This window comes from Mytilus galloprovincialis, chromosome 7 (genome assembly GCF_965363235.1).
Source record: "Mytilus galloprovincialis chromosome 7, xbMytGall1.hap1.1, whole genome shotgun sequence".
Lineage (NCBI taxonomy): Eukaryota > Metazoa > Mollusca > Bivalvia > Mytilida > Mytilidae > Mytilus > Mytilus galloprovincialis.
The window spans coordinates 97,821,531-97,843,302 of NC_134844.1; the positions used below are offsets into that span (position 1 = coordinate 97,821,531).

General features: G+C 31.5%; 1 protein-coding gene across 1 annotated transcript in view; it reads left to right on the plus strand.

Annotated features, from left to right (window-relative positions):
* The window catches only part of LOC143084055 (atrial natriuretic peptide receptor 1-like), a 61,136-nt gene that overhangs the window by 2,908 nt on the left and 36,456 nt on the right, over window positions 1–21,772 (plus strand). The window contains exons 2-3 of the mRNA XM_076260469.1: window positions 11,591–11,700; window positions 21,039–21,173. Coding sequence (XP_076116584.1) covers window positions 11,591–11,700; window positions 21,039–21,173 — 245 coding nt within the window. The remainder of the gene's footprint in view (window positions 1–11,590; window positions 11,701–21,038; window positions 21,174–21,772) is intronic.

Genomic DNA, 21,772 nt, shown 5'->3' on the forward strand with positions numbered 1-21,772 from the left:
TTCAGGCATTCTAACTATTAATAAATCAATTTGTTGTAAGTTCCTGCATAAAGAAAGAGAGTATGTGACATGGTTGTAATGAATTGTAATTCATTTTATGTCTACAATAATATTAAAATAAACAGTAGGTAAATATCCCCTATAATAATATTAAAATAAACATTAGGTAAATATCCCCTATCATAATATTAAAATAAACAGTAGGTAAATATCCCGTACAATAATATTAAAATAAATAGTAGGTAAATATCCCGTACAATAATATTAAAATAAATAGTAGGTAAATATCCCGTACAATAATATTAAAATAAATAGTAGGTAAATATCCCGTACAATAATATTAAAATAAACAGTAGGTAAATATCCCCTATCATAATATTAAAATAAACAGTAGGTAAATATCCCGTACAATAATATTAAAATAAACAGTAGGTAAATATCCCGTACAATAATATTACAAATAAACAGTAGGTAAATATCCCCTATAATAATATTAAAATAAACAGTAGGTAAATATCCCTATAATAATATTAAAATAAACAGTAGGTAAAATATCCCGGCCTATAATAATATCAAAATGGCAGCAGTCCTTTTGCGACAATTATTGTTTTTCGTGGGTATCATTTGCGCCAAATTTTGTTTTCCAAATGTATCAATTGCGCCAATATTCGGTACTCATTTGCGCTGATTTACCTGTACACATATCTATCATAAATATAAATGATTAATATTTATTCTTATTTTTGGCTTTAAAAGTATCCTACGTTCGTAGATATTTCACCATGAAGATGAGCATCTGGAGAGAAATTATTTAAAATGCACTAGACAGTCCGTGTACAGAGAGAGAAGAAAACGTATTGCTTTCTTGAATATTTAGTACACGGTATGCCAAAAGAGATTTAAATTACGAAGAACCCATGCAGCAACATTTTCCGTGTAAACTGCCGGTTCCAAGTCCGAATAAAGGAGGAGGGAAGTCATATTTCTTCTAATTGGGGCAATCGCATATTCTATTTATGGCGCAAATGATACCATGTAATTTTGAAACAAGTGGCGCAAACGTAGCATTGGAGAGAAAAAGTTATGGCGCAAAAATATGCATTTTTGGCGAAAACGGATCTCATTAAAAGAAACAGTCGGTAAATTTCCCCTATAATAATATTATAAAATAAACAGTAGGTAAATATCCCTTATAATAATATTAAAATAAACAGTAGATAAATATACCCTTTAAAAATATTGAAATAAACAGTAGTTATAATAATATTAAAATAAACAGTAGATAAATATCCCCTTTAAAAATATTAAAATAAACAGTAGTTATAATAATATTAAAATAAACAGTAGTTATAATAATATTAAAATAAACAGTAGATAAATATCTACTATAATAATATTAAAATAAACAGTAGTTAAATTTCCCCTTTAAAAATATTAAAATAAACAGTAGTTATAATCATATTGAAATAAACAGTAGTAAAAATCGCCGCTACAATAATATCTAAATAAACAGTATAGTTGAATATCCCTTCAAATAATTTATTGTAGCAAAATAATGTATACTATTAATTTTATTTTGAAGACGGTAAAAACGGTAAAAACGAACATAATTGGTAAATTGATTATTATAATTTTGATTTATGAAAAATATACAAAAAAACTCATTACTGTAACAAGTTATAATTTAGGAGTATATAATGACGTTCATTTTCACTAAAGTAGTACACATTTTTGTTAAGGGCCTAGCTGAAGTCCGCCTCCAGTGACTGAATGTTCTTATGTTGAAGACCCATTAGTAGCCTTCGGATGATTTTTTTACTCTTTGGTGGGATTGTTGTCTCTTTGAAACATTCCCTATTTCAATTCTCAATTTTATATGATCTATGTACAGTAACATTTTTGAAATACATGTAACTACAGTTCCGTTACATAAAGATATTGCATGAGGTTAACCTGTACACAACACAAATAAATTGACAAATTCTGCTCGTGTTACACTATTTCATTAACGGACACCAGAAGATTGTACCGCAAAGTGGTACTAGTAGTCACAATAAAATATGTGACCTTTATTTAATAAACAACTGAACATAATTGATGCAGGTATTTATGAAATGCAGGATATCATGAACATCGTGTAAAAATTGGACGAGACACAATTGTCAAAGAAAATATCCGCCAGAAAATAAGAGATGTGGTGTAATTCTAAATGAGACGAGTATCCACCCGAAGATAAGGAGATATGGTGTGAAAAGACAAGTATTCACAAATTTTATGCATTCTAAATGCATTTTTATTTTCATATTTTATTTTTAACTCTGTAACCTTTGTCTTTGGTTTTTATGAGGATAAACTATCTGTCAACGGCCGGAAAAAACCGACATGCGGAAGTATTTTCAATGATAAAACCGGCTGAAAACCCACAGACACTTGTCTCCGAAAAAAAAAATCCTATATATATACTGTGTTATATTGAGGTATTAGGATTTTTTTTTTATCGGAGACAAGTGCCTGTGTGAAAACCATTTTGAAAATCATCGTATAACCTTCCACAATTAGCAAAAATAATACTGAGCGCTTAAAATAAGGGCACAAACTGATTAAACTGATACTAAGTACCAAAAAAAAAAATGCGCTAGTCTGCGTTTTTTAGACTGAGTGTGACGTCCACCCCAAACTTGTTAGATATTTACTGATTGAAAGTTATGTAGGGGGGAACATGCTTTATCTAATGTATGTATTGTCTTTGAACTATATTTGAGTAACTACGAGTACTCTTATTTCAGTGCTTTATGTCTATTGTCTTTATTTAAATTGCTCAGTTAAAGTTTAACCCGTTGGTTTAACTTTTCTTGTTGGTATTGTTTCATTTTTTCATGTTTTTAGCCGACTATACGATAGGATATTTTTCATTGCTGAAGGTCGCACTGTGGTCTATATAATTGATTACATCCACTTCATTTGAAATTTGGTGTATAGCGACATATATATATCTCATTGAAAATCATACCACATCTCCTTATTTTTAAAACGATACAATTACTGATAGGCAGTTCAACACTTGTTTTTAACTGTCAAATAAATCATGTTCTCCCGGACTTAAAGATTGCAATTAATAAAGATATTCAAATTACCAACGTTTTTATAGACGCGTTTTTTATTCAAAGTGAACGTCTTTGTGTTTTTTTATTTACTAGGCGATTCTGGAAATTACAAATAGGAACAGCATATCATTGCATCGTTGTTAAAATATGTTTCAACTTAAAAAAACCAAAAACTTGTGCGTTAAAAGTATATCATGGATATATAATTACCACTATATATTATATACAAATGTGATACAGGTTGACAATGTTTACTATAAAAAAAACCTATAAAACACGTGCTTTCGTTAAAACATATAAAGTTTAGTTTGAATAAAGGTATATATTAAATCTTTAACAAATCTGTCTTAATTTGTTTAAGATCAATTATAGAGGTGTTATTCAGTAGGTTGATACATTGCATGCCGAACATTTTTCATCCATCAAGGTTTTCTTTATTATTCATATTATTTGTTATTCCTGAAAGTTTACTATGTTGTATACATTTAGGACTATAACAATGATCGCTCACTTACCTATGGAGCATGTTGTATACATTTAGGACTATTACAATGATCGCTCACTTACTTATGGAGCATGTTGTATACATTTAGGACTTTTACAATGATCGCTCACTTACTTATGGAGAATATTGTATACATTTCGGACTATTACAATGATCGCTCTGACACTTACTTATGGAGCATGTTGTATACATTGAGGACTATTACAATGATCGCTCACTTACTTATGGAGAATGTTGTATACCTTTAGGACTTTTACAATGATCGCTCACTTACTTATGGAGCATGTTGTATACATTTAGGACTTTTACAATGATCGCTCACTTACTTATGGAGCATGTTGTATACATTTAGGACTATTACAATGATCGCTCACTTACTTATGTAGCATGTTGTATACATTGCGGACTATTACAATGATCGCTTACTTACTTATGGAGAATGTTGTATACATTTAGGACTATTACAATGATCGCTCACTTACTTATGGAGCATGTTGCATACATTGAGGACTATTACAATGATCGCTCACTTACTTATGGTGCATGTTGTATACATTGAGGACTATTACAATGATCACTAACTTACTTATGGAGCATGTTGTATACATTTAGGACTATTACAATGATCGTTCACTTACTTATGGAGAATGTTGTATACATTGAGGACTATTACAATGATCGCTCACTTACTTATGGAGCATGTTGCATACATTTAGGACTATTACAATGATCGCTCCTTTACTTATGGAGAATGTTGTATACATTTAGGACTATTACAATGATCGCTCACTTACTTATGGAGCATGTTGTATACATTGAGGACTATTACAATGATCGCTCACTTACTTATGGAGCATGTTGTATACATTGAGGACTATTACAATGATCGCTCACTTACTTATGGAGCATGTTGTATACATTGAGGACTATTACAATGATCGTTCACTTACTTATGGAGCATGTTGTATACATTGAGGACTATTACAATGATCGCTCACTTACTTATGGAGCACGTTGTATACATTGAGGACTATTACAATGATCGCTCACTTACTTATGGAGCATGTTGTATACATTGAGGACTATTACAATGATCGGTCACTTACTTATGGAGCATGTTGTATACATTGAGGACTATTACAATGATCGCTCACTTACTTATGGAGCATGTTGTATACATTTAGGACTATTACAATGATCGCTCACTTACTTATGGAGCATGTTGTATACATTGAGGACTATTACAATGATCGCTCACTTACTTATAGAGCATGTTGTATACATTGAGGACTATTACAATGATCGCTCACTTACTTATGGAGCATGTTGTATACATTGAGGACTATTACAATGATCGCTTACTTACTTATGGAGCATGTTGTATACATTGAGGACTATTACAATGATCGCTCACTTACTTATGGAGCATGTTGTATACATTTAGGACTATTACAATGATCGCTTACTTACTTATGGAGCATGTTGTATACATTGAGGACTATTACAATGATCGTTCACTTACTTATGGAGCATGTTGTAGAGACTAAGATATACCAGAATTGGAGTTACATTGTAAATAGTATTTAATTGTAAAATAAACTAAAATTCGGTTCAAGATTTTTCCAATAACACAAATTAAAAAAGTAAAATTCCAAGTTAATAGATATGCAAGCTTGAACGGTTTTCTAGTGATTTATAAAATGCTATGCTCTTCAATAGCTATCAATATAAACATAATAAAATGTTATATGATTTTTAAAGCCACTTGCCTTATTACGGTCACATTACATTTAAGTAATTTCATAAGTGTGGACCTTATTACGGTTAAATAACATTTGAATAATTTCATAAGTGTGGACCTTATAAAGGTCACATTATTACCAAGTCTCTTCATAGGCCTGACCCTTATTACGGTCACATAATATTTAAGCACCTTCATGGGTGTGGACTTAATTACGGTCACATAATATTTAAGTTCCTTCATGGGTGTGGACCTTATTACGGCCACACAACATTTCAGTAACTAAATAGGTGTGGACCTTATTACGGTCACATAGCATTTCAGTAACTAAATAGGTGTGGACCTTATGACGGTCACATAGCATTTCAGTAACTAAATATGTGAAGACCTTATCACGGTCACATAGCATTTAAGTTACTAAATAGTTGTGGATCTTATTACGGTCACATAACATTTCAGTAACTAAATATGTGTGGACCTTATTACGGTCACATAACATTTCAGTAACTAAATAGGTGTGGACCTTATGACGGTCACATAGCATTTCAGTAACTAAATAGGTATTGGCCTTATTAGGGTCACTTAATATTTAAGTACCTTCATGGGTGTGGACCTTATTACGGCCTCATAACATTTTAGTAACTAAATAGGTATGGACCTTATTACGGTCACATAACATTTCAGTAAATAAATAGGTGTGGACCTTATAACGGTCACATAACATTTCAGTAACTAAATAGGATTGGGTCTTATTACGGTCACATAACATTTTAGTAACTAAATAGGTGTGAACCTTATTACGGTCACATAACATTTCAGTAACTAAATAGGTGTGGACCTTATAACGGTCACATAACATTTCAGTAACTAAATAGGATTGGATCTTATTACAGTCACATAACATTTTAGTAACTAAATAGGTATGGACCTTATAACGGTCACATAACATTTCAGTAACTAAATAGGTGTGGACCTTATAACGGTCACATAACATTTCAGTAACTAAATAGGTGTGGATCTTATTACGGTCACATAACATTTCAGTAACTAAATAGATCTGGACCTTATTACGGTCACATAACATTTCAGTAACTAAATAGGTGTTGGCCTTATTACTGTCACATAACATTTCAGTAACTAAATAGGTGTAGACCTTATTACTGTCACATAACATTTTAGTAACTAAGTAGGTTTTGGCCTTATTACGGTCACATAATATTTTAAAAGTACCTAGTTGGGTATGGACCTTATTACGGTCGCATAGCATTTCAATAACTAAATAGGTGTGGACCTTATTACTGTCACATAGCATTTCAGTAACTTAATAGGTGTTAGCCTTATTACGGTCACATAATAGTTATGTACCTTTATGGTTGTGGACCTTATTACGGTCACATAACATTTCAGTAACTAAATGGGTGCTGGCCTTATTACGGTCACTTAATATTAAGGTACCTTCATTGGTGTGAACCTTATTACAGCCTCATAACATTTTAGTAACTCAATAGGTATGGACCTTATTACGGTCACATAACATTTCAGTAACTAAATAGGTGTGGACCTTATAACGGTCACATAACATTTCAGTAACTAAATAGGATTGGATCTTATTACGGTTACATAACATTTCAGTAACTAAATAGGTGTTGGCCTTATTAGGGTCACTTAATATTTAAGTACCTTCATGGGTGTGGACCTTATTACGCGTCATAACATTTTAATAACTAAATAGGTATGGACCTTATCACGGTCACATAACATTTCAGTAACTAAATAGTTGTGGACCTTATAACGGTCTCATAACATTTCAGTAACTAAATAGGATAGGATCTTATTACGGTCACATAACATTTCAGTAACTAAATAGGTGTGGACCTTATTACGGTCACTTAATATTTAAGTACCTTCATGGGTGTGAACCTTATTACGGTCACATAACATTTCGGTAACTAAATAGGTGTGGATCTTATTACGGTTACATAACATTTCAGTAACTAAATAGATCTGGACCTTATTACGGTCACATAACATTTCAGTAACTAAATAGGTGTTGGCCTTATTACTGTCACATAACATTTCAGTAACTAAATAGGTGTAGACCTTATTACTGTCACATAACATTTGAGTAACTAAGTAGGTTTTGGCCTTATTACGGTCACATAATATTTTAAAAGTACCTAGTTGGGTATGGACCTTATTACGGTCGCATAACATTTCAATAACTAAATAGGTGTGGACCTTATTACTGTCACATAGCATTTCAGTAACTTAATAGGTGTTGACCTTATTACGGTCACATAGCATTTCAGTAACTAAATAGGTGTAGACCTTATTACTGTCACATAGCATTTCGGTAACTTAATAGATGTTGACCTTATTACGGTCACATAACATTTCGGTAACTTAATAGGTGTTGACCTTATTACGGTCACATAGCATTTCAGTAAATTCATAGTTGTGGATCTTATTAAGGTCACATAATATTTCAGTTACTTGAAAGGTGTGGACTATATTACGGTCACATAGCATTTCAGTAACCTCATAGTTGTGGATCTTATTACGGCTCATAATATTTCAGTTACCTGATAGATGTGGACCTTATTACGGTCACATAATATGTCAGTAACTTCATAGTTTTGAACATGATAACAGTCACATAACGTCCAATTAACCTCATAGTACGGACCTTAATACGGTCATATAACATTTCAGTTACTTCATAGTCCTGGACCATAAAACGGTCATAAAAGCATTCCTTATTTTCATAGACCTGGACATTAATATCATACCGTCCCATTTAATGGCATTGCTCAGCATGAACATAAGGATATCAACAATACGCTTACCAATAACTATCCCTTAAATTGGTAGCTCCATATCCTGTTAAATCCATGCAAATTATGACCGACGGATGCTCTCAGGAACAATGATCGAATTATTACTTCGGTACCCTGCTTAAAACTGGTATGTCAGACAGCTTCTCCCAAAGAGAAAGATAATTATTAACTTCATATCCTGTTTAACCAGGTATGCAAGACAGCTTCTCCCGTGGTCAAGGATAATTATTATATTTGTAGCCCCATATCCTGTTTAAACCAGGTATAAGAGAAAGCTGCTCCCAAGAATATCCTGTTTAAACCAGGTATGGCAGACAGCTTCTCTCAAGGACAAAGATAATTATTAACTTCATATCCTGTTAAAACCAGGTATGAAAGACAGCTTCTCCCGAGGACAAAGATGATTATATTTACTCCATATCATGTTTCAACTAGATATGCAAAACGGCTTCTCCCGAAGACAAGGATAATAATAACTTCATAACCTGTATAAACCATAACTTTTCGTATAATTATGATGAAGTAATTTAACATTGACAAATTACCCTTCAAAATTATGCAAACCAATATTCAAGTAAAAAGCATACAACTTAATCCCGAAATGGCATGTAGAGATAATAAAAAAAACATCTCTAGCATGTCTTGTATCAGATAAAAGGAATGCCCCGCCGCTTTGTGTTTCGTCCGATGAATTGGTTTGATTATTCTTTAAACATGTGATGGCTGTTTTTGGTATTGCTTCTACTCAGTTAAATTATCATGCAAATATAAGTTCATCGAGACAACAGAGACACATCATGTTTATGTACCAAAGAGTTATTCCTACAAATTCCCTACCTATTACTATTGTGTCTTATGATAAGTTGATCGAGACAACAGAGACAAATCTTATTTATCATGTTTATGTACCAAAGAGTTATTCCTACACATTCCCTACCTATTACTATTGTGTCTTATGATAAGTTGATCGAGACAACAGACACAAATCTTATTTATCATGTTTATGTACCAAAGAGTTATTCCTACACATTCCCTACCTATTACTATTGTGTCTTATGATAAGTTGATCGAGACAACAGAGACAAATTTTATTTAAAGAGTTATTCCTACAAATTCCCCTTCCTATTACTATTGTGTCTTATGATAAGTTGATCGAGACAACAGAGACAAATCTTATTTATCATGTTTATGTACCAAAGAGTTATTCCTACAAATTGCCTACCTATTACTAGTGTATGTGATGATAAGTTGATCGAGACAACATAGACAAATTTTATTTACGTACCAAAAAGTTATTCCTACACATTCCCTATATATACCTTTAACTATTGTGTGTTAATGATAAGTTGATCGAGACAACAGAGACAAATCTTATTTATCATGTTTATGTACCAAAGAGTTATTCCTAGAAATTCCCTACCTATTACTATTGTGTGTTATACATGTTAAGATCACGATTTGTCGTTCGTTTGTTTCATCATTTTACACTTGATTAACCAGACATGGTCTGCGGTTTACATGATTCTGCTTGCTAACAGACGCTTTGTTGTTTTTCAATTTACACTCTACATATTAACATATTTATAGAAAGAATACGTAACATGCGTAAGTAAAAAGTACTGAAAGTTCAAACTGTCTTCTATATTAAATCTATCGATTGAGAAATTCTACGAAGTTCCCCGAGGTCCATCAGAGAAATTCTACGAAGTTCCCCGAGGTCCGTCAGAATAATAAACAGAAGTGGGAGACAGTTACGACTATAAGTGAACAAAACATGGACCCGATAAAAAATGATATTTCTTTGTTGTCTAATGACTTTATTTTTTATTTCTGAAGACTCATTGACATATCTAGGCATTGTGTTATCGTGAAAATTATTGTACGAGTATACATTAAAAGAAATGAATATTTGGGGTATATTCAATTGAAAATATTACCTAACAGGGACCGCAATGGCACAAAATACCACAAAGTATAACAGAACACAACTACGTTGCGAGTCCTGCCTTGCAGCGGCGCATACACCTGCTCTTTTTCGGAATCTACATGGTTGTCTTTTACGTGCAAGAGATATTGTTCTCTCTTAACATTTGTTAGCCATTGACGGACTATCATCGTTTCTCAAGACCATAGTCACAAATGGTGCCAAGAGAGAGCCGAAAATTCAATCCCTTACATTTAAAGTTTTCGTTATTCAAATTAATTCATTATACTTAACTATTGTAGGTTAAAAAAATCACTTTCGTTAAAACTTAAAAGAACAATGTACTGGAACATTCCTATTCTTAATGTATTGTAGTACAGTTTTATTGTAAGAAATGATTTATACGATTCGAATAATATTAATATTGTCCTTGAACTTTCAATGTCTTACTTTTGTTATACATGTATACATTAATACTTCACAAAAACACAAGTTAGGAGTTATATCTTTGTACACTATACTAACGGAAACAGCTGATGAGGTTACTCCCCGTATAAAGATAATTTATTATCAGATGGAACCATTTGTTAAATGAAAGATTTGAAATACACCTTTTCAAAATTGTATTTTGAGAAAAATCATGTTCTAGGGAATTTTGAATAAAAGATGCATTGATATAACCGTCATTTGTAGTGAACACATGTTAACAGGCTATAAAGGTAAAGAGAACGTGTTAACAGGCTATAAAGGTAAAGAGAACGTGTTAACAAATTACATACTTTACGAATATGAGAAGAGAAACATGTTCGAAGGTTACTTGATTTTTTGAAAAGACATGGTAAGATAATTCATCGAAAGCGTAAAACGTTAACAGGTTACCTGATTCTTGAAATGGTAAAATGGTACGTGTTAACAGGGTTCATGATTTATACAAGGTAAAGCGTAACGCGTTAACAGGTTATATTTTCCCATGAAAGGTGAAATGGAACTTGTTAACAGGGATCATGATTCATACGAAGTTAATAGGAACGCGCTAACAGGGTTCATAATATATACGGTGTAAAAAAAAAATAACGCGTTAACAGGGTTCATGATTCATACAAAGTAAATAGGAACGTTAACAGGGTTCATGATTCATACGAAGTAAATAGGAACGTTAACAGGGTTCATGATTCATACGAAGTAAATAGGAACGTTAACAGGGTTCATGATTCATACGAAGTAAATAGGAACGTTAACAGGGTTCACGATTCATACGAAGTAAATAGAAATGTTAACAGGGTTCACGATTCATACGAAGTAAATAGAAATGTTAACAGGGTTCACGATTCAAAGTAAAGAGGAATGATTAAAAATGTTACAAAGTTCTAAGAAAAGTCAACAGTCAGATTACATGATTATTTGGTAGGTAAAAAGGAACATGTAAACAAGTTTCATGACTGTTTGGAGGAATAGCTTAACATTTGTTTAATTTTTCAGAGTAAAGTGGTACGACTCTGACTGCAATCAAAAGTCTGCTTTAGCAGCTACTGTCAGTGCAAAATCTAACTTTGAGCCGGACTTATTCCTGGGGCCACCATGCTCATCTGGTAAGTACATATATATATAGTTCTAATGATTTGATATACAAGGGCTAAGATTTTGGGTTGATCTTAGAAGTATATTTACATACGTACAGAGAGTGGTCATTGTAAAGCTAGAGTATTGACCAATTGGGAATTACTAAAACACTGATTTATATGGATTGTATAAGTTGAAGATTTGGATAACATATGTTTTTTGTATGTATTTTGTGTCTCAGAATCGAATTTGTTTGCACTGACTCCCCTTTCGAATTTTCAAATATAAATTAGAACACACCCGCGAAATCGCGGGCATATACAGCTTGTGGACTGTTGTAGGATGATGTTTGTAAAAGATAACTATGTATGGAGTATTTCATAAAAGGTATCAAAAGCCCTCTCCCTTTTTCCAAAGTTCGACATTTGTTTCCTTTCTGTTAAATTCAACTATTTTCGTGTTTCTGGCCTCAATTATTCTTATCCTTTGCTACAAAAAGCCTACAATGCAGCATTAAAAATTTACACCGCTTCAAACATGAAATAAATGTAACTACTTATATATAGACCATTATTAGTGTAATAAAATATGCTTCTAGGACAATCGGATCCATACGGTGCTTTTTCTTTTGAGAGCCTTATTAACATGCCAGTGGTAGGAAATGAATCTTGTATAAATGACTGAGACCGACTAAGGCTAATTTTAGGGGTGGTCGGAGGGGTCCTGATTCCCGAATTTTCAAATATAAATAGGCTTATAATTCTACACAAGAATGTGTCCATAGTACACGGATGCCCTACTCGCACTATCATATTTAGTTCGGTGGACCGTTAAATTGGGGTTCATAACTTTAATTTGGCATAGAATTAGAAAGATCTATCATAAGGAACCTGTTTACAAAGTTTCTAGTTGATTGGACTTCAAATTTATCAAAAACTACCATGACCAAACACTTTAATCTGATGCGGGCACTATCATGCTTTATGTTCAGTGGACCGTGAAATTTGGGCCAAATTTTTTTTGTATTAAAATTAGAAGAAATAGACGAACAGACGAACGACCAAACGCACATACCTAAAGACATAATGTCCCTAAGTAGGGCCATTAGTAAGGCATAACAATGTGGTATATGTATGGTAAACTGTATTATCATATACTTAGACTACATAACATTTGATTTTTACTGTATGATAATAGCATTAAATTAACGTAAATTCCATATGTTTTCGAATTGGTGCTTAGCGGGCTGATATGAAAAGTTTATCACATGCTTCGATTGTTATCATATGCCTTTCTGTAACGTTATAGCATGGCATTCCGGTGATATTCGGCAAATTCTGGAAAATACACTTCAATGCTATGTTTTCTATGTAAAAATATTACAAAGTAGTGTACAAAACAATTATTTGGGTACTGGAAAGTATATTGTGTAAAATAATAAAAAAAAAATTAAAAAAACAACAACTAAAAAACAAATTTCTTTAAAGTTACTTTAAATAGTTGACTTTTCCAAACAGTGTTCATTATGTATACTTTTGTCGATTCGTCCATATTAAAATATGTTTCTTCTCTGTTGAAAAAAATATTTCATATCGAATGTACTAAATTTTGGGTCCGACGTGGGTGAACTTTTCACTTTTTTAACTTCTATGTGCATGATTTGGGTAGCATGTAAAAGGATCAATATATGAATCTGTTATTTTTCTCCATTGTTGAAGCATATGATAAAAAGATCATAACATGTCATTTTTCATATCGCATGTATTATCAGCCCTCGGTCAATATCAGCCCTCGAGCCATGCGGCTCTTGGGCTGATATTGAACCTAGGGCTGATAATACATGCGATATGAAAAATGCCATGTAATAATCTGATAATATTAGATATGATTGGAGAAGGTAATATGATGGTATAGTGTTATTAACTGGCTGTTTCTGTATTGGCACTGGTAGAGATTCAAGGGCCAATACAGCTGACCGAGAATCTATACCAGTGCCAATAAAGAAACAGCCAGTTCATAACACTTTTATTAAATAATCCAACTTTTTCAATACGGACTTGATCTGAATGGTGTATTACATACATCAAATGTGAATATAGGGTCAATATTTCCAATACGGACTAACAATGATGTGAATATTGTGCCAACAAATATTGAAAATGTTTAAAAGAAGGATCAATAATGTTACGATTTTTAAAAATCTTCAATGAAAAAAAAAAATACTTCAATTCGCCAAATATGACTTTAAATTTTTTCATCAAAGTTAATTGTTTACAGATTTCCAATAGAGGAACAGAAAGTACACTTGTGCTGTGGTTACATGCTCCTATATTTGGTATATTGTTTTGTACTGTGGTTACATACTCCTATATTTGGTATATTGTTTTGTACTGTGGTTACATGCTCCTATATTTGGTATATTGTTTTGTACTGTGGTTACATACTCCTATATTTGGTATATTGTTTTGTACTGTGGTTACATGCTCCTATATTTGGTATATTGTTTTGTAGTGTGGTTACATACTCCTATATTTTGGTATATTGTTTTGTACTGTGGTTACATGCTCCTATATTTGGTATATTGTTTTGTACTGTGGTTACATGCTCCTATATTTGGTATTTTGTTTTGTACTGTGGTTACATGCTCCTATATTTGGTATATTGTTTTGTACTGTGGTTACATACTCCTATATTTGGTATATTGTTTTGTACTGTGGTTACATACTCCTATATTTGGTATATTGTTTTGTACTGTGGTTACATACTCCTATATTTGGTATATTGTTTTGTACTGTGGTTACATACTCCTATATTTGGTATATTGTTTTGTACTGTGGTTACATACTCCTATATTTGGTATATTGTTTTGTACTGTGGTTACATACTCCTATATTTGGTATATTGTTTTGTGCTGTGGTTACATACTCCTATATTTGGTATATTGTTTTGTACTGTGGTTACATACTCCTATATTTGGTATATTGTTTTGTACTTTGTTTTGTACTGTGGTTACATACTCCTATATTTGGTATATTGTTTTGTACTGTGGTTACATACTCCTATATTTGGTATATTGTGTTGTACTGTGGTTACATACTCCTATATTTGGTATATTGTTTTGTACTGTGGTTACATACTCCTATATTTGGTATATTGTTTTGTGCTGTGGTTACATACTCCTATATTTGGTATATTGTTTTGTACTGTGGTTACATACTCCTATATTTTTTTTGTGCTGTGGTTACATACTCCTATATTTGGTATATTGTTTTGTACTGTGGTTACATACTCCTATATTTGGTATATTGTTTTGTACTGTGGTTACATACTCCTATATTTGGTATATTGTTTTGTACTGTGGTTACATACTCCTATATTTGGTATATTGTTTTGTACTGTGGTTACATACTCCTATATTTGGTATATTGTTTTGTGCTGTGGTTACATACTCCTATATTTGGTATATTGTTTTGTACTGTGGTTACATACTCCTATATTTGGTATATTGTTTTGTACTGTGGTTACATACTCCTATATTTGGTATATTGTTTTGTACTGTGGTTACATACTCCTATATTTGGTATATTGTTTTGTACTGTGGTTACATACTCCTATATTTGGTATATTGTTTTGTGCTGTGGTTACATGCTCCTATATTTGGTCTTTATTGTTTTGATAAAACTGACTGTGACGTTCAACAGTGACTTTATTTAAAATCTCTTACGTAATACTGACACTTTGAAATATTATGTTCAAGTACATCAACTTTTCTTTAAAGCCAGAGGGAAATGCAATGTCAAAAACACATGTTTTAAGACTGAAAAATTGTTAAAAGGTCAAATGTGGTTGTTCATAATGTCTGATATGGGGCTTTACGCTGCAAATTAAACTCGTTCAGTTACTTTATGTTATTTGACAAAGAAAATAAACGATTTTTGCTCATTTCATGCACAGTCAAACTGTAATTGTTTTCTATTTTTATGTCATATAAAAGTAATAATTTAATTTTGGATTTAACGCGTCTTCTGATTGGCTGACGTTGTTATCAGCCCATAGACATAATTTAGTCATGTGACCGTGGCGTCATCAACGTTTTTTCATGGTTTTCTACGGATTAAAATTGAATTTTGATTTAGATTATAAGAAATGACTGTAATATTTTTTTCTGTCTATTCGAAATAACATAGAAAATGGGGTGCACACTGTTAAATAACCTGCTACACGAGTTCTTCAGTGTGCACCACATTTTTATCTTATTTCTTAGACAGAAAAACTATTACAGTCATCCCTTAAATAACACTTCAGATAAGACGATTATTCAGCGCACGCTGGTGAATATAGGTTGCTAAGAGTGCCTGATGTGCATGCGCGATAAGAAAATAGATGAACGCAATATGCCCTAATCATTGATATGTTAATAATTAAAATTTACTGTTTACATGATTTATAATTTTTGAAATACTAAGACTTTCTACCTTAGGAAAAGATTACTAAAGCTGTATTTGGCAACACTTTTAGGAACTTTTGGTCCTCAATGCTCTTAAACTTCGTACTTTATTTGGCCATTTAACATTTTTTTATTCGAGCGCCACTGATGAATAAAGGCAACAGTAGTATAACGCTGTCCGATATTCATAAATCGATAGAGAAAAAAAACAAATCCAGGTAACAAACTAAAACTGAGGGAAACGTATCAAATATAAGAAAACTACGACACAGCAGAAACACAACATTAAAATTAAAAACACAGAAACGAACTATAATATAACAATGGCCATGATGAGTCTTTTGTAGACAAAACGCGCGTCTGGCGTAAATATAATTTTTATTATCCTGGTATCTATGATGAGTTTATTTGTAGTTCACAAGACTCCCTCAGGGTTTTTGCTTGTATTTTCAAATGTATTTACTAAATTGGAGCAATGGTAAACTATCTTACCTAGATTCTGTAAAACACGATTTGGTCGGAATAAAGAAGAAAAACAACGTTTGCTTGGGTAAGCTCCAACACATTGATGCTAGTTACATAATCGTTACGGTTTTCAATGTTGTGTCATATGCATCGTACCTAACATGTATAATATTTCAAATAATGTTTTAATTCTGTGATTGTAAAGGTACTAGTTCTAAACTTTTGTATTTGTTCTTCTCTCACTAACATATTTAACCCCTCCACCGTCTATATGTGCCTGTCTCAAGTCAGGGGCCAGTAATTCACCGGTAAAAGCCTATCAATTTGTGACTGATACATCAACTCTGTCAATTTGAAGTTTGTATGCTAGTAGTTTATGTGAAACTGTAAATAAAAAAAGAAGATGATTACCAATGAAACAACTGTTAGCAAGAGACCAAATGAAACAATGAGAAATTGAGGATAGTTCTTTTGTTATACTTTTATAGCAATGATATATTAAGCATAATTCTTTAAGATACTCTTATTCTATTTTATGTTTTGTGATCTACGAGAGATTTCACTCAGCTTTCTATTATAGTCTTATGTAATACTTTCTTAGCTATGAGAGATTCAGCATTGTTTTTAATATTTAATCATTGTGTACACCATGAGATATTATTTACGATTATCATACTGTATACAATTTAGAAAGCTTTGTAGAAATAATCAGACAACTTGTATAGTGCTTTAAGAAAATCCTATTTTAAACCTCAGTATAGATTTGGCATAATTCTTTAAGATGATCACTGTATAGTTTATTAGCTATAAGATGTTTAGATAAGTTTTTTAAGATAATCACACTGTATAGTTTGTTAGCTATGAGAAATTTAGTTAAGTTCTTTAAGATAATCACACTGTATAGTTTGTTAGCTATGAGATATTTAGTTAAGTTCTTTAAGATAATCACACTGTATAGTTTGTTAGCTTTGAGATATTTAGTTAAGTTCTTTAAGATAATCACACTGTATAGTTTGTTAGCTTTGAGATATTTAGTTAAGTTCTTTAAGATAATCACACTGTATAGTTTGTTAGCTATGAGATATTTAGTTAAGTTCTTTAAGATAATCACACTGTATAGTTTGTTAGCTATTAGATATTTAGTTAAGTTCTTTAAGATAATCACATTGTATAGTTTGTTAGCTATGATATATTTAGTTAAGTTCTTTAAGATAATCACACTGTATAGTTTGTTAGCTATTAGATATTTAGTTAAGTTCTTTAAGATAATGAACATTGCACAGTTTGTTAGCTATGAGATATTTAGATAAGTTCTTTAAGATAATCACACTGTATAGTTTGTTAGCTATGAGATATTTAATTAAGTTCTTTAAGATAATCACACTGTATAGTTTGTTAGCTAAGAGCTATTTAGTTAAGTTCTTTAAGATAATCACACTGTATAGTTTGTTAGCTATTAGATATTTAGTTAAGTTCTTTAAGATAATCACACTGTATAGTTTGTTAGCTATTAGATATTTAGTTAAGTTCTTTAAGATAATGAACATTGCACAGTTTGTTAGCTATGAGATATTTAGATAAGTTCTTTAAGATAATCACACTGTATAGTTTGTAAGTTATGAGATTTTTAATTAAGTTCTTTAAGATAATCACACTGTATAGTTTGTTAGCTAAGAGCTATTTAGTTAAGTTCTTTAAGATAATCACACTGTATAGTTTGTTAGCTATTAGATATTTAGTTAAGTTCTTTAAGATAATCACACTGTATAGTTTGTTAGCTATTAGATATTTAGTTAAGTTCTTTAAGATAATCACATTGTATAGTTTGTTAGCTATTAGATATTTAGTTAAGTTCTTTAAGATAATCACATTGTATAGTTTGTTAGCTATGATATATTTAGTTAAGTTCTTTAAGATAATCACACTGTATAGTTTGTTAGCTATTAGATATTTAGTTAAGTTCTTTAAGATAATGAACACTGCACAGTTTGTTAGCTATGAGATATTTAGATAAGTTCTTTAAGATAATCACACTGTATAGTTTGTTAGCTATGAGATATTTAATTAAGTTCTTTAAGATAATCACACTGTATAGTTTGTTAGCTAAGAGCTATTTAGTTAAGTTCTTTAAGATAATCACACAGTATAGTTTGTTAGCTATTAGATATTTAGTTAAGTTCTTTAAGATAATCACACTATATAGTTTGTTAGCTATTAGATATTTAGTTAAGTTCTTTAAGATAATCACAATGTATAGTTTGTTAGCTTTGAGATATTTAGTTAAGTTCTTTAAGATAATCACACTGTATAGTTTGCTAGCTATTAGATATTTAGTTAAGTTCTTTAAGATAATCACACTGTATAGTTTGTTAGCTATTAGATATTTAGTTAAGTTCTTTAAGATAATCACATTGTATAGTTTGTTAGCTATGAAATATTTAGTTAAGTTCTTTAAGATAATCACACTGTATAGTTTGTTGGCTATTAGATATTTAGTTCAGTTCTTTAAGATAATAAACATTGTATAGTTTGTTAGCTATGAGATATTTAGTTCAGTTCTTTAAGCTATCAATAACACATCCCGTTTATATTATTTAACCTTTGAGATATTTAATTCTTTAAGACTATCCTTTTCTATACATGTTAAGCTGTCAATAACACATCCCGTTTATATTATTTAAGCTATGGGATATTTAGTTTTTTGAGACTATCCTTTTCTATACATGTTAAGCTATCAATAACACATCCCGTTTATATTATTTAAGCTATGAGATATTTAGTTCTTTAAGACTATCATTTTCTATACATGTTAAGCTATCAATAATACATCCCGTTTATATTATTTAACCTATGAGATATTTAGTTCTTTAAGACTATCCTTTTCTATCCATGTTAAGCTATCAATAATACATCCCGTTTATCTTATTTAACCTATGAGATATTTAATTCTTTAAGACTATCATTTTCTATACATGTTAAGATATCAATAACACATCCCGTTTATCATATTTAAGCTATGGGATATTTAATTCTTTAAGACTATCCTATTCTATACATGTTAAGCTATCAAAAACACATCCCGTTTATCTTATTTAACCTTTGAGATATTTAATTCTTTAAGACTATCATTTTCTATACATGTTAAGATATCAATAGCACATCCCGTTTATCTTATTTAAGCTATGGGATATTTAGTTCTTTAAGACTATCCTTTTCTATACATGTTAAGTTATCAATAACACATCCCGTTTATCTTATTTAACCTATGAGATATTTAATTCTTTAAGACTATCATTTTCTATACATGTTAAGATATCAATAACACATCCCGTTTATCGTATTTAAGCTATGGGATATTTAGTTCTTTAAGACTATCCTTTTCTATACATGTTAAGTTATCAATAACACATCCCGTTTATCTTATTTAACCTATGAGATATTTAGTTTTTTAAGACTATCCTTTTCTATACATGTTAAGATATCAATAACACATCCCGTTTATCGTATTTAAGCTATGGGATATTTAGTTCTTTAAGACTATCCTTTTCTATACATGTTAAGATATCAAAAACACATCCCGTTTATCTTATTTAAGCTATGGGATATTTAATTCTTTAAGACTATCCTTTTCTATACATGTTAAGATATCAATAACACATCCCGTTTATCGTATTTAAGCTATGGGATATTTAATTCTTTAAGACTATCCTTTTCTATACATGTTAAGCTATCAATAACACATCCCGTTTATCGTATTTAACCTATGAGATATTTAGTTATTTAAGACTATCCCTATATACCATTTAAAGCTATCATCAACACATCCCGTTCATCTCATTTCAGCTATGAGAGGAGTAGCACATTTAGCTTTTCTATACATGTTAAGTTATTATTAACACAGCCCGTTAATCTTATTTAAGATATGAGAGGAGTAACACAATTAGCTCTTCTATACATGTTTAATCTATTATTAACACAGCCTATTTATCTTATTTAAGCTATGAGAGGAGTAGCAAAATTAGCTTTTCTATACATATTAAGCTATTATTAACACATCCCGTTTATCTTATTTAAGCTTTGAGAGGAGTAAGACAATCCTTTTCTATACATGATAAGCTATCATTAACACATCCAGTGGCGGATCCAGAACTTTTCCTAAGGGGGGCCCGCTGACTGACCGAAGGGGGGGGGGGGGCGCTCTCCAGTCATGCTTCAGTGATTCCATATATAATCAACCAAATTTTTCCCACGAAAGGGGGACCCGGCCTCCCAGCCCCCCCCCCCTGGATCCGCCTATGACATCCCGTTTATCTTATTTAAGCTTTGAGAGGAGTTAGACAATCCTTTTCTATACATGTTGTCATTAACAAATCCCGTTTATCTTATTTAAGCTATAAGAGATGTTTTCTATACATGTTAAGCTGTCATTAACACATCCAATTTCTCTTATTTAAGCTATGCGAGGAGTGGCACAATTAGCTTCCTATTGGAGAAGACCTGTATTTGGTTGGGTGTCAAACGATATCGAATTCCGTAACAGAACAATTTATTCCACATTAATTCGATTGCTCGGACCGTTAAACAAGCTGCGTGAGTATGTCATTTGTTGTCTTGAGAGAAAGTCTTCAAAGTGTTTTGTTCAGGTTTATTGTGCATGTCACAATTTGTATTTATTAACATTTCTTCATTTTAACTGTGAACATAATTTTGTATGAGCGGTAATTGCCGAAGTTCGGGGAAAACCACTGAACTTAATTCAACAAAAAAACTATCAATTATAGACGATAACGTTTAGAATCGAACGTACGGAAGTCGGTAAGTGTCAAGGTGGATGTTTTTTTTATTTGGTCGTTATAACGGCTAAGCTAACTTGTTAAAACGACCTAACGATGTTTTTGAATCCCAGGAATAGACTACATAAGCAGTATTTGGCTTTTTTTTTTTTGAATTTTGGTCCTCAATGCTATTCAACTTTGTACTTGTTTGGCTTTATAACTATTTTGATCTGAGCGTCACTGATGAGTCTTATGAAGACGAAACGCGCGTCTGGCGTATTAAATTAGAATCCTGGTACCTTTGATAACTAATTAGCTTACTTGTTTACACGACTAAGCGAACTTGTTGCAAAAACTTAGCTAACTCGTTTAAACAACTTTGCTAACTTGTTATAACGAGATAGATTTAGATTA